The 14,901-nt window shown below is 53.2% G+C and overlaps 1 protein-coding gene across 3 annotated transcripts in view; it reads right to left on the bottom strand.

Moving 5' to 3' along the window:
• Positions 1 to 10,752, bottom strand: part of SLC25A48 (solute carrier family 25 member 48) — a 45,240-nt gene extending 34,488 nt beyond the window's left edge. Inside the window, exons 1-3 of one of the 3 annotated variants that reach the window (XM_036848585.1) lie at positions 10,581 to 10,752; positions 7,695 to 8,050; positions 3,216 to 3,259 (exon numbers count right to left, since the gene is read on the bottom strand). In XM_036848585.1, the coding sequence (XP_036704480.1) occupies positions 3,216 to 3,259; positions 7,695 to 7,788 (138 nt within the window). In that variant the 5' untranslated portion in view covers positions 7,789 to 8,050; positions 10,581 to 10,752. Of the gene's footprint in view, positions 1 to 3,215; positions 3,260 to 7,694; positions 8,064 to 10,580 lie in introns of those variants that run through there. The other 2 variants (XM_036848587.1, XM_036848586.1) reach the window with 2 other exon arrangements.
• Positions 10,753 to 14,901: the final 4,149 nt, after the last annotated feature.

Raw genomic sequence — 14,901 nt, 5'->3', positions numbered from 1 at the left:
CTGAGGGAAGAACAAAGGCCAGTTTGTTGTGCAAAAGCAATGTTTGTGTGGGGACATATGATGCTGCTGCATCTTGAGTACAAAAAGCTAACCCGCGGCTCTGGCCCACCTGCTGTCCGTCACTCTGCCCTCCTAAATACTCTCAGGAGCAGCCTGCTCTTCTCATCTCCAGAACCCCTGCATCTCTCACCCTGATGATGGGCTGGGCTCCTCCCTGGCCTCCTGCTTCCCCCACCCCAACTCCTTTGCCTATGTCTACACAACAGTCAGACTAATCTTTTCCAAACAACGATGAATGTTTGTCACTGCTCTTTCAAGCTCTCCAGTGGCCTCCCACCAAACTCAGAATAAATTCCACCCTTAGCCAGCACCCAGAAGTGTGGCTTTCACCACTCGCATGTCATTTCCTCCGCACCCATTGTGCCTGCCACACGGCACATTCCTGGACCCTGGAGCATCAGTTTTTTCTCACTTCTAGAATGTTCCACGTGTGTTCCTCCCCTGGAAGGCTCTTTCTCCAGCTTCTGCTCATCTTTTGGGTCTGAGCTTAAATGCTGCAATGATGTGATCTGTTTGTCTGTTTACTTAGGGTTTATTTGGGCCTCCCTCTGGGGCAGGGCCGTCTTGTATTCCCCTCTCGTCCCTGGAGCCGAGCGTGGCTGTGGCACTCGGCCCTTTGCACTGGCTAACCAAGGGGCCGGAGGGTGAAACCGTGGCATCCTCTAATGGAGGCTGGCTCTGGTGACTGGGGGCATCCGTAGACAGGCAGAGGGTCTGAGAAAAGCCACAGAAGAGCCCAGAGCACACTTCACTCTGGGTCTAGACCAGAGCAAAAGTCTGTCAACTCTTGAGGAAGCTGCCACCGAGGCCAGCAGCACAGCTCAAGCCTCTAAGGCCTCCAGTTGTAACAGGAGCTAGCATTTAGTATGCACCAACTGCATTCTTGGGAAAACACTGGAAATCTTATGGAACTTATCTCACAGAATCCCACAAATGCTCTGAGGCATGGATACTATCCCCACTTCACAGATGAAGAAAGCTGATTCCCTGTATATGTTTCCGATCGCTGCTGTAACAAATTATGATAAATTCAGTGGCTTAAAACAATGCAAATTTAGTCTCTTACAGTGCTCTAGCTGGGCTATAGAGAGCTGAGCCCTGAGTAGAAAACCCTGGTCACATTGCATCAGACATAAACTTTAAATGCACCAGCTGTGCTGGGAGCCAGCAGTGAATCCTGACCCCAGCTCTACTGCCACCAAGTAGCCAGTGCTGGCTCTCCCACCTGTGGTGAGGCAGCTGCGGGCAGGGAATGAGTCTTTGACCCAGGTCAGCAGCCCAGATCCTTCTAGCTTGGCTCTCCCAGGGGTGAGTCTGGAAACCAGGAACAAGTCACTCATCTGCCTCCCCACACTCCAATGTGTGTATTCTTCAGGACAGGAGGGGATCGCTCACTGCTCTATCCTCACTGCCACTTGACAATCCTCATGACAGCCCCACCGGGGAGGTGCTCTTTGCCCATTTTACAGATGAGGAAACCGAGGCTTGGGGAGTTTAAGTGCTGTGCCCTAGGCACAGGAGAGTATGTGGGAGGCTGGAACTGGACTCCAGGTTATTCTGACTCTGAGGCTCTTGCCCAGACCTTTCTCAGTGAACAGGAACTCTAGAGAAAATGCCAGCCAGAATGAAGGGGGATGTTCTGGAGAGAAACAAGGGCCCCAGGCCACAGCCCTGGGCTGGACCCAGAGGCCAGCCATGTAAGCCAGCATCTTTAGGCTGGGACCCTCAGCAGAGAGGTTCTCAGGCTGAACAGAGACAAGATTTTATGTATCAGGAAAGGTTCCCTGCAGAGGCTCAGGGGGCAGAGTGGAGAAAACAAGGAGAGTCCTGGTCTTTACAGGTGACATGTGGCCAGGCAAAGAGTGGCCAGGCTTGCCTGTGCCAGGGGCAGGGGATGAGGATGGGGGTTCCAACAAGCTCTACCATCCCCTAGCTGCAGGTGAGGGAAGGATGCTCTACCAGGGAGAGACACTGGTTGCCCGGGTCAGAAATGTGGCTGTTAGGCCTGCCGGGGCAAGGACTGGACTTGCTTTGTCCACCACTGCTGCCCTGCCAGCCCCACAGTGCCTGCACAGAGAGCATCCAAGATGCATTTGATGTATGAGCAAAAGGCTGGGCTTGTGTGAGGGATGTGAGGAGCCAGGAAATACCTTTAACTATTTAGACACATAGGCTGACCTCCCCATCAAGAAGAGAGCAGGCCTGGGCTCTGACTGAGGAGGGGCCCACGGTCACGCAGGGAGGAAGATGGAGAGAAAGCGGACCACAGTGGCCACTGGAGAAGGGCCTGGGAGGCCCTCTTTGTGCACGATCCTGGCAGAGCGTTAGATACAAACGTGGAAGTCAGGGTGAGGAGGCACTATCTGTGGCCATGTTCTCAGGGTACAGCTGTGAGTGCTGCTCACCATGGGGACAGGTGGCAGGGGTGGCGGTGGACCCAAAGAATGTCCCTTTGTAACATCTCACTCCTCAAGCCTTCGATTTGTTGTGTGACCTGAGGTGACACCCTTCCCCTTTCTGGGGCAGTTTCCACATGTGTAGAACAAGAAGCGTGGATGATCCCAATGCCAGGTGGCTTTGCTGGCTCTGTCAAGTTATAACGGCTTCCCATTCCCAACCTAAGTCTAGAGTCCTAACCTGAAGTTCAAGGCCTCCAAGGATTGAGTGCCAACCTACCGGTCCTGGATTCTGATCCGTAGCTGCTTTCAGAAACCTGATGCATCAGCAGAAGTGGCCATGTTGGCCCTTCCGAAGCATGGCCCCCTGGAGGTGTCCCCACCTCACTGTCTTTGCCCATGCCATTCTCTGTGCCTGGAGTATCTTTTCCAGTGGCCCAACCTTAGATTATGGGCCCAGATTCTGGTTCCCTCGCTCAATAGAGGCTTGCAGGAGAGCACTCACGGTGCCCCACCCCTCCCCTGCAGCTCATGAGAGCCTGGAGGCAGAAATGGAGCTTCACAAAAACAAAATCACTGCCCAGCAAGGAGCGGGGAGCATTCCAACCGGGCCTCCTAGCGCTCCGCCCCCGTGGACTGGCACAGAGAGTCTGCCCTGCGCTGGTGGCCTTCTGGGGGTCAGAAACAGCAGGCACATTCCCGGAGTCAGACTCACTCCAGGCCCCTTTCCAAAAGGTAATGGCAACACGGCTACTGTACCTTGACTGTGTCCAGAGGGTGGCCGACGATGACGCTCGCTGCACCTGTGGATCAAAGAGGACTTCCTGGTTACTCAGTCCCTGGACTCCTCACTTGTACTGGCTGGCTCTTAGGACGGAACAGAGGACTCAGACACTTACGTTCACTTATTCAGTCAATGCCCAGTCACCAGAGGGGACCCCGCCCCCCAGTGTGTTAGGCACAGGCTCACGCATGGGGGAAGGCAAAGAAAATGGAGTAAAACCTGGGCCCTGCCTCAATAAACAAGTACCCTAGAAAAAGGGAGGTAAAGGTGCTGGGATAACTGGTTACCCACATGCAAAAGAATAAATAGACCTCTACCTCATACTATATACAAAAGTTAACTCAAAAGAAACTAAAGACCTAAACGGAAGCACTGCAACTATAGAAATCATATGCTAAAATACAGGGGGAAATCTCCACGAATGTAGATTTGCAACAGATTCTTATATATGACAACAAAAGTACAAGCAACAAAAGAAAAATTGGATGTCATAAAAATTAAAAACATTTGTGCATAAAAGAACACTCTCAAGAAAGTAAAGAAACCTACAGAAGGGGCGGGGGGGAATATTTGCAAATCGAATATTTGGTAAGGGTCAAATATCCAGAGTATGTAAAGAACTCTAACAACTAAAAAGAAAAAAAAATTTTTTTAAGGGCAAAGGACTTGAGTAGACATTTTTCCAAAGAAGATATACAAACGGCCAAGTACATGAAAAGACGCTCAACATCATTGGTCATTAGGGAAATGCAAGTCAAAAGCACGGTGAGATTCTGCTTCACACCCACTAGGATGGCTATAATAAAAAAAAAAGAAAGAAAGAAAAGGAAAATAACAAGTATTCGTGATGATATAGAGAAATTGGAACTCGTATATATAGCTGGTGGAAATGTGAAATGGTGCAGCTGCCGTAGAAAACAGTTTGGCTTATTACAAAGTTAAACATAGGATTACCCTATAACCCAGCGATTCCACTGTTAGAAATATACCTAAAAGAACTGCAAACAGGCACTCAAACAAGTACATATACACACATGTTTATAGCAGCACTATTCAAAAAAGCCAAAAGGTAAAAACAGCCCAATGTCCACTGCTGGATGAATGGCTAAATAAAATGTGGTATATCCATACAATGGAATATTACTAGACATAAATAGGAATGAAGTACTGATACATGCTGCAGTGTGGATGAATGTGGAAAACATTATGCAAAGTGAAAGAGGCCAGACAAAAAAGGTCACATATTGTATGATTCCATTTATATGAATTATCCAGAATAGGTAAATCCATAGAGACAGAAAGCAGATTAGTGACCGCCAGGGTTTGGAGGAGGGGAAATGGCAGTACCTGCTTAATAGGTCCAGAAACCTCTCTGGGCATGAGAAAAATGTTTTGGAACTAGATAGATGGTTGCACAACACTGTGACTGTACTAAATGCCACTGAATTGTATACTTTCAAATGATTAATTTTATGTTATGTGAATTTCACCTCAAAAAAAGAGGGAGGGTATGAAGAGAAAACCCAGAAACTTTTCAGGTTCCTGCAGGTTATTTAGCTTTTCTACACCTCCCTTTTAGCATGTGTAGTGGGAATAATATTAGCACCTACCTCACGGTTCCATTTTAAGAATGAAATGAAGTAAAAAATGTAAAGTACCAGCAGAGCTTGACACTTACAGGATGCTCAAAAGGGGCTGCCATCCCTATTGATTTTTTTTAAGAAGGCCTCTTTGAAAAGGTGATGGATACTCTGGATCTTTTCAATGAAAAATGCCCATCCGCACACACATTCACAAGGCCAGAACGATTTTGGAGGCAAGCAAGACAGCCTTGAGGCCATGCCACAGAAGGCAGTGATTGTGAGACTGAAACAGGAGCCATCCTTCTGAGACCAATTCCCCATCGCGCTGATGAGGAAGGAAGTGTCTCTGCTAGCAGGAGTGACTGCACCAGGTAGGGCAGATCAGGGGTCCTGGAATATTAGATATCTACAGAGCAGAGAAACCAGCTATTCCAGAACAAATGTTCCCTTGGTCTAGAACCTCTAGGCCCCTCTCAACCCCTCCTTCCCACAGAACGGGGCAGAGGCAGAAAGATGGTGGGCAGCGGAAAGCCGGGCCATTCACTCTACAGGAACCCCTCCCTTCAGGGGAAGGAAGGAGCTCCAGTCCTCAGGCTCTGGCTGTATCCCTCAGCCCAGGGCAGCAGCCCCAGACCCAGCCTTGGGCCATTATCTCCCTGCATACTCATTAGTCCACCCATCTGAAAGCAGGGATACAGATAAGAAACAGAATTATCAGGTCAGTGATTTCCAGACCTTGGGATATTACAGACCAGTAAAATTTCGAACAAAATGTGAAAGATGTAATGGTGAAAGTTTATCATGACAGGTCACTGAGAGAGAAAACAGCTATAGATGAGTACAGGGCTTAAAATGGCCCTGGTACCAGACTGTCTGGGTTGGAATCCTAGTGTTCATCCTAGATGTATGGTTTTGGGCAAGTCATTGAATTTCTCTGAGTATCCATTTCCTCATCTGTCAAATGGGGATGTAATGATAGTAGCTACCTCATAGAGCTATAAAGAAATATACATAGACATGAGACCACATATTGTATGATTCTGTTTATATAAAGTGTCCAGAAAACGCTAATTTATAGAGCCTGAAAGTGGTTGCCCAGAGAGAGAGGGAGGGGATGGGGTTTAATTGTAAATGGGCATGAGGGATCTTACTGGGGGATGAAATGTTCTAAAACTAGTTTATGGTAATGGTTGCACCACTTGGTAAAATTACTAAAAATCACTAAATTGTACACTTGAAATGAGTGGATTTTATGATATGTAAAATAACCTCAATAAACTTGCTTTAAAAGTATCCATGTAGCATTTAAACAGCACCTGACACTTATGAAGTATTCACTGCTACTATATATTCATGTTCATTTCATGGAAGCAAAAACAAAAACAAACGAAACCATGTTGACATCAACAAAGTAAGGGCAATCGCAGAATAAAGGACAACCCACTACTTGCTGTGTGAGTTGGGGAGGGTCTCTGTGTCATCAGAGATTTTGAGCTACTTTGACAGTCTTACCCTCCAGGACATTTCTCAAACCAAGCCCCTGGCAGCCCTACTGAAGTTGGTCTGACTATTTAAAGGGCAGCCGAGGAAAGCCTCTCCCTCCGAATGGCTGAAAGGTCGTCCAAAGAGGGTCTGGATGTGCCTGGTAGATCCCTGGGCACAGCCCCCTGACTGGCAAAGTTAGGAGAGGCAGGTCTCAGCCTTACCCAAGGAAGCCTGTGCAAAAGAACTGCCCCCAGTGAGAGGAATCACCTTTGCTTGGGAGGGTGAGAAGCAGGGGCCCTGCGGCCACCTGTCACCTGTGGGGGACAGACATGGACTCCTGCTAGGAGGTGGGAGGGTGCCACCAGAAGGGGAACCACCCGGGATCCTAGCTGGTTAGCTACTTTTTTTGTTTTTTTTTCCTTTCCTACAAATCTCCTGGTCTCCATACCTAGAACACTTGGTGGGGCACAAACACGCTAGCCATAGCCTCTACCTGAGTGTCTCAGGATTTTACATTGGGGAGGGGCCGCATTCGCCAACAGCTCTTTTCTGATGGTCCTCTTAGATGGAGCCAAAAGAAAGGCTATATCTGACAATAAGCAAAGTCCCTCAACCCCGTCCCCCCCAATAGCTGAGCAAAGAGGAGGGATAGACCTATTGGAAAGAGAAGAATGGAGAAGCAAGGCAATGGATGCGACTATCGCCCAAGCAAACACACCCCAGGCTCAGCAGAGAGCGGCTCCAAGAGTGGTAGGAAGGGACCGGCGGGCCCAACAGTGCCCGAGGAGAGGCGTGACAGTTGGCTGTGCTGAAAACGCGAAGGGTTCCTCCTATCTGGCAGCGGACACCTGCAGCCGGTGCCGGGCTCCCAGCTCTGCCCTCCGCTCCCCGCAGCCCGACGCCACAAGGGTCGGCCTGACCGCCAGGCCGGGCTCCGCATCCCGCGCGCGGGGGCGGGCGGCGGTCAAACGCCACCCTCACACACGAGTTCCTGTGAGCCCAGAGTCCCCAGACTCAGGTGCGCACCAGGGCGCCGAAGGGTGTGTACGCGCCGGGACGTTCCATTGGCTGTCCGCTTTGACCAGCGGTTTAATCATTACAGGATCAAGTCCCGCGGACCCAAACTTTGAGGCAAATCGCAAGCTCGGGATGAATCTCCCCCGGGGTCGCGGCAGCAGGCGAGGAGCGGCAAGACCAGCCGGGCGGCGGGCAGCGCGCACCTAGGGCGCGTGTGGGCAGCGCCCGGGCGCGGAGCTCCCTGACCCGGCACGGCGTGGCAACTCCGCCTGCGCAACTCCCGGCTGGCTCGCTCTCTTTCTCTCGGGCCGGGCTGTCCCGTCAGCGCACTCACCTCTGGGGGTCCCTCCCATCCGGGGATGCGCTCACCTCCGATCCAGCCCGCCACAAAGTCTTCCAGCTGGAAGTTGCCCATGGCCGGGGCCGCGGAGCCTCGCGTTCCCGGAGCCGGGTCGGTGCCCATTCAGGGTCTGCTGGTCATGGCCCACGGGCGAGCGCGCCGGTCGGGCCAAGTCAGGGACGCGGAGCTCCCGGCAGGTCCTCCTCCACGCCGGGTTCGGAATGGCTCGGAATCGCCGAAGCGCGCGGGCCGCCCGGGTCCCGCTCCAAGCGCCCGCGGGCAGCTGACATCACGCCCCCAGTAGACCTTAAAGGCGCAGCGCGCGGGCCGGGCGAGGGAGTGTCCACCGGTAGTTATGGTAGTTCTTCACATCTCCTCCGAGACACTGGAAATGATTTCAGGGACATTTTTCAAAGTTCATGACAAGAGGTACAGAGGAAGGCTTTATCCGAGGTCCAGAAGTATTTAATTACAAACACCAAGGTCTCTCTGTGATAGGATTATTTAGCTGGGTGGACACATCCTCTTTCAAGCTAAAACAGAGCTGAAATAATTATAATTGAATGTCCAACTATCAACTAAACCAGAAGTTCTCAATTCTTTGAGCTGATTGAAAGCCATAGACAGTTTCGCTATAAAATACAAAGGACACACAATTTTCCATAACAACTTTAGTGGTCAGGGGCTCTTCTCCCGCCTGCACTCCACACCTTTCTCTAGCCCCCAGGTTTCAAAACCTTATTTATTCCTGAATTACTGAAATAATGTGTGGAAAGCACCTAGCCCAGGGGCAGGCTCCAAATCAGCGCTAAATAAGTACTCGCTCTTAATAATGTTCAACATTTCCTGGGCACTGAAATCGGGCCCCCTTCACTGTACCTGGGCTTACTCCTCACAGCAGCCCTGTGAGATGGGTGTTATTATTATCCCCATTCCTAGGGAAATGATTGTATGACACACAGATTTTAATCTTTTAGAAAACTGGTCCAGATTAGGAGATGAAAGTTGTCGCACCTGAGTTATAGGTTTAGCTGTGTGAGGACAGATTTGAGCTTATTCCCAGAAGACCTGGCTGCCACGGTGGAGAGCCCAGGGGAGACCCCACCCAGACTTGAAGGTCCTGCAGCACCCCCGGCTGAGGGCACACAGCCCCCTGCTGAGAGCCCACAGCCCCCTGCTGAGAGCACCCGGGCCAGGTGGGAATTTCCAGAGCCGTGAAAACTCTCAGTCTGCCCCTGGCCAGGCTTTCAGGAGGGATGAGGCTAGCCTGGAAATTTCCTCTGAGAGCTGCCTGGGCGTGAGGTCTGGGTGGCCAGGCAGCACACTGTGCCTCTGGAAGTGCCTGCCTCGAAGCTCCCCGAAGCCGCTTATGCCGCACCCACAAAGCCCCCAGGGCTCTCTGAGCCAGCCCCCACCCTCTGCAGACAAGCAGACCCAAACCCAGCTCAGCCTCCTTGGCTCAAACACTTCCGACCAGTCCGCAAACGCACTACCCGCACGCTCCAGACAAGCACACGGAGCCAGAGCTGCCTTGCCCTGAGGATGTTTTCAAGCCAGAGTCTGTGCACAGTCTTACTTCCTCACTCCCCCTCACAGTAGCTGTGAGCAGGCACTGGGGGTCATCCCGGCAATGGTCACTTTTATGTGTCAACTTGGCTGGGTGACGGTACCCAGTGATTTAATCAAACACTCATCCAGGTGTTGCCGGGAAGGGATTCTGTGGAGGTGACGACCAACTGATTTTAAGTCTGGGAGCTTATCCTTGATAATCTGGGTGAGCTTAGTCCGATCAGCTGAAAGCCTTTAGAGCAAAATGGAGGTTTCCCTGAGGAAGAAATGCCACCTGTGGAATGAGCATTTCCAGCCTGCCAGCCTGCCCTCCAGATTTCACACTTGCCCAGCCAGACCCTACAATTATGTAACATAGAATCTCCCTCTGGTTCTGTTTCTCTGGTAGAACCCTAACTGTGTACACCTGTAAAATAGAGATGAGGCGGCTCGTAGGAGACTCAGGGAGGTTTAATGAGACCCTAACCAGTCAGGAGGTCTCATGCCCCCCAGCTGTGAGCTGGTGGAGGAATTCTAGGGACAGCCTTGCTCTTGACCTCTCTCCACACACTTCTCACCCCGCCCTCCACTTTCCTATCCAGCCCCTTGTCCTGAAATGGTGCTTCATGGGGTGCTCATGTCTCCCTGAGCCTGTGCTGATCGCCATCAGCCATGGGCTCTCTCTTCCCTGTCCCACCCCCAGGCAGTGATGCTTATTGCCATTCCAGCCATGTCCCAGGCCCTGGCCCCAGAGCAAGCAAGACCTGGAGGGCCAGGGTCATGTCTGACTCTGCAGGGGCCCAGCTCCCTCCAGGCCCAGGCTCAGCCTGAGCCAGCCCGGAAAGCAGAGGGGTGGTCACCTCTCTCTCAGACCCCCTCTCTGTAGGCAGCCCTGCACCCAGCCAGGTCCCAGCTGGAGGTCCATGCTTACCGGGAAATGTGACCTGGCTACGTGGAGGTGCTTTTGGTCCAGTGAGAGGTCCCTGGCCTCCCTCCAAGAAGGAGGAGGACGGGTGTACCTCAGTGTCCTGCTAGTTTCCAGCAGGGACCCAGCCTTAGCACCTGGGATTGCAAAAAATGGTGAGGGGTAATGTCTGAAGGAAGGGGCCTCTGCTGGGCCTCTCCCACTGGCACATTTATGTCCCATCATCAAGACCATCATGGTGTGGCAGCTGCCCAGGGCTCCTTCTTCCAAAGCAAGACAAAGTTTGCCACTGAGGCTTGATCCGAAAAGGGCTGAGAGGAGTGGGGCTACCAGTAGCACCTCTCCCCCCTCACCATGCTGTGCCCTGCCATGCTTGGGACGCATGCCAGGACAGTTATGAGAAATGAAAGGTCTCCAAAGAGTGGTCATTGTGTGAACTCACCTTGAAGCCGGTCCACAGGTGGAGAGCCTGACAGTTCACCAAGGCCTGCCTGCTCTTTTGGAGGACCACCCAGAGGGTGCCAGGCGGATTGTCATTCCCTCAGTCCTGTGTTGGCACCAAGTAAGAAAGCCTTGAGTTGGCAGGCAGAGGCTCCGGAGCCCTGGGACAGCCTCCCGGGCCCAGAAAGCGGCTGCTTGAACTGCTAATGAGCTGCAGCAGAGCGGAGGGTGTGGGCTCCTTTCCAGAAGGAACCTCTGTGCTCCATTCCCAAATGTGGGCCACAGATCTGCCCAGCAGGCACACCAACGAGGGAGGTAGGGGGAGGCCCCAGGTCTCGTGGCAGCCAACGGCCTGGCCAGAGAACCCTAGACCCAGCAGAATGCTGACTCTGGGGAGGACTCTGAGCTGCTACTTGTTCCTGGCTTCCCTGCTTTGGAGCAGCATTTGTAGCGCTGCCGTGCACACTTGTATTCCACCCTTGGGAGAGAGCAGGTAAAGCAACTGAGGCACAGAGAGATCAACTCCCTGGGTTGCTAGAGTCAGAAAGAAGCCCGATTTCCTTTCTTCTTCAGCTCCTTCCCCAAAGGTAACCCCCAGAGCATCTTCCACTGCAGTGGGGATAAGCAGCTGGGCGATGCTGACAGTCTTTGATAATGAGTGGCCCACTTCCCATTTCTCATTTGCCCTTTCAGGTAAACAGTTTCCCAAGCACCTAGTCTGTGTCAGTCTCTGCTCTTGGGAAGGTCTCTGGCAGAGGGGGGACCGTTTGCCTGAGACGCCACATGGGGGCGGCTGTGAGAGCACTGAGGGGAGTCAAGTGTCAGTCAGCAGTCAGGGAAGGCCCCCCACTCCCCCCGGGCCTGCAGCCCCCTCCTACGAGCTGCACCCTGAGTCTCTCCAGCCTCATGGCTCCACCTCCTTGGCCAAGCCCAGGTCCCCCACCTGCTACACCTGGGCCAGCTGCTCCCACCTAACACCCCGTGGCAGAGACCCTGCCCTGCTCCCTGCTCTCCTCTGTCTTCTGGAAGCTTGCCCTCACCCGGTGGGGCGGCCTTTCTCCCTGACTACTGCGCTCTCTCTCCTTCTCTCTGTCCTCGGTACTCGCTTCCTGCCCCTCGTTCCGTTTGGGGACTCTCAGGGCCCTCACCTGGACCCTCTCCCAGCCATACCCGTCACCTCTCAGATCACAAGCTCGACACCTCATCTCCTACCTGTCTCTCCTCTACTCAACTCCTCTACTTGGATGGCCCCATGTCATCTCTAACTCAGCGCATCCTTTTATGGACTCTCTAACTATCCCTCCAGTGCCCCACCCAGCTGGCCACCCAAACCAGACGCTGGGCATCACCCTCGATTCTGCTCTTTCCCCCAAGGCCTCATCCTATCAGCCATGAAGTCCAGGGTCCATCTCCTCCCTGGCCCCGACATCCATCCCTCTCTGACGTCTCCCAGTGTGGCTCAGCCCAGCCCTGTGCCTCTGCCTTCCTGGATCATGGTGGACAGAAGCCCCTGGGCCCCTCTGCCCCAATCCTCTGTCCCCCCAGCAGCTGCCACAGTGAGCTTCTGAGACCTTGAATCTGCTCCTGCTCCCCAGCTGACAGACCTCCAACGACTCCCCATGGCCTTGAGTCTAATCCCACTTCCTTAGCTTGTGAGGGTCTGTGGGCCTGGGTCCGACTGCCTTTCCACTTCTCACCTCCTACCACCCCCGCCCTCCCCTCAGGCCAAAGCCCCAGCTGAGTGGTATGTCCTCCATGCCCCACATGCTTTTCACATGTGTGCCCGCCCACATGTTCCCTTGCTGGGAACCCACTTTTCCCCACTTCTTCTCTAGCTAACCCTCACATCTTACTCCTTTGAAACTCAACTCAGACAGCTTCTCCTGATAGGCTTTCCTTGAAGCTCTCACGGCCCACTCCATGCTGGATCTGCTGTCTTTCAACTGTATTTCCAGAACATTCCAGGCATATGCATAGCACTGCCATCACGCTCTATGGATTATAGTCTGTCTTCCCGTCAGGACTGTGGACACACTGAGAAGAGGGCACTGCCCTATTCTCCTCTGGACCTGCAGAGCCTGGCAGAGGCCTGGTGGACATCCCTGCTCAGCGGGCCTTAAAAAGGGAGGCCATGGAGACCAAGTCTGAAGGGCCTGCTGACTGCTGGCAGTCAAAGAGGGAGTCCAGATACAAGGCAGAGCAGAAGAGACCAGGGTCTTTCTTGGCGTGTCACAGAAGCCCGGCTCCTTGCAGGCCCTCAAAAGTTCCAGATGCTTTTCCAGCTCAGGGCCTTTGCACTAATCGCTCCCTCTGCTTGCAGCTCCCTCCTCTTGCCATCCTCAAGGCCAGCTCTACCTCCCTCAGGGCTAAGCTGAAACATCCTCTGCAGAGAGGGCTCTCTCATTGCCCTTGTCGAGGCCCCTGCTTCTCCTTCCAGCCCTCTCCGTGTTGCTCAGTCTTTGTGCAATACCTGGGAGGCCCAGGAGGGTAGGAGCTGTCTGCCTTGTCCACTGCCGCTGCATTCCAAGCCTCTGCTGCAGAGCAGATGAACGGCAATGACTAATGATTGAGTGCAAATGAATGAATGAAGTGTGACACATGCATGTCTTGTCTTTCTTCTTTGGGTGTTTGTACCTGCTGCATCACTCCTGTGCCGGCCTCAGACAGTGGGAGCTCTGGGGTCCCTTCCCTGACTCTGATGAGTGATTTTGAAGGTGCTACTGGAGTTTCTCATTTGGGGCAGGATTCCTTCTTTTACTGACAGTTGTTTGAGAGAGTCTGTTCAAAGCATGTTCTGACTGTATTTGGCCCAGTGTCCATTCAATTTGACGCTCCAAGTCAAGTAACAGAGGCGAGTGGCCGTGAAGTGAGGGGGCAAAGCAGCTGCTGGGAGGCTGGGCTGCCTGGGCTCTGCTTCTGGTGCTGCTTCTCACTGGGCACCTTGGGCAAGTCCGGGGCTCAATTTCCCCTCTGCTTTTTGTAGAGTTGAGACGAGTCTCCTCAGTGTCCAGAGAACTCTAAAATTCTGGGCCATGGAGATGCTGGCTGTGGGTGTCTTCTTAAGATATGTCAGCAGAGGGCGCTGCTGCACAGCACTTGGAACTCCCAGGAGGAAAGGACAGGCTTGGCTGCAGCAGGGGGGAGAGATTCCTGGCCCAGTTTCCCTGGCACTGGGCTGGCAGAGTCAGAGCCAGTATACACTTGGGCAACGAAAGAGGTGCTGACACAGGAGGCTCAGGAGGAGTCTGAGGGTGCCAGAGCGGACCTCTGAGGGGCTTGATGAGGACCCATCTGAGGCTTCCTGGGAGCTGACTCTGTACTTGGAGGGAGAGCCCCCAGTAAGGAGAGGTGACACCTCCATCTCTTCACTTGCCTTGACTCATCCAGGCCTCAGATTTACCAGGTTCTTTTCCACCTCAGGGCTCCAAGCTGGGCCAGTGCTATATGTTCTTCCTACACTAGCTCATCGAATTCTGTGAGGCAATTCCCCACTTTTCAGGTGAGAAGAATGAAGCTCAGGTTGGTTAAGCAATTTCTTCAAAACCACACAAAACCTCCGTGAGTGGAGGATTAAGGATTCACACCTTTTGTTTGACTCCAGGACCCAGCTCATAACCAAGGTGCTGCCTCCTGGCCAAGCCTCAGAAAGTGGAGGTGACTTTCCCCAAAGCCCTGCCCCCTCCCTGCCCTGGCCCCTGTGCATAAATGTCCTAACTTCTCTGACTCAGCTTCTCCACCATCGGGGAGATGGTATTAACCTTTGCCAACTACGCTCACATTCTTAGGGCTGCTGGAGCAGATGTCTCAGGAATCAAGGGGAGCGCCCTGGGCTGCCCTCAGTCCTTGCCTCCCTGCCAGGGTCCTGTGGGCTGAGATGGCTCTGTGCACATCTGAGAACAAGGCAAGCCTGCCCTTTTCTTCTCAGCTGATGGGCATAAGCGGGCTTGTGCTGAGGACAAGCGGAGGCCGGGCAAGTCAGGGACCAGGAAACCTGGGATTGAGGGATTTCCGCGGGAGGAGAGGGGCATGGGGTGGGCGATGGCGGGGGGACTCCACCGCAGCTGTTGAGGTCACGTCCAGCGGCCCCTGCTGAGCACTGCTGTGTGCTGAACTGCCTGGGGTGCAGAGAGCTGGTGACTCGGATGGTGAGAGCGGAGTCTGTGTCGGGAATGGCGGCCCCATCTCTGCCGCCGTGCGGCGAGTCTCCTCCACCGGCGGCTCAAACTCCAGCTGCGGGACTCCGATGGAGACCAGGAAACCTCATCTCATGCCTGAGCTGAAAAGAAGAGGAGCCAGACTTCGCAGTCTCAGGAAGGAGCTGG

Source organism: Balaenoptera musculus, chromosome 3 (assembly GCF_009873245.2).
Source record: "Balaenoptera musculus isolate JJ_BM4_2016_0621 chromosome 3, mBalMus1.pri.v3, whole genome shotgun sequence".
NCBI classification, from domain to species: Eukaryota; Metazoa; Chordata; class Mammalia; order Artiodactyla; family Balaenopteridae; genus Balaenoptera; species Balaenoptera musculus.
This window is presented reverse-complemented; position numbering and strand designations above follow the sequence as displayed.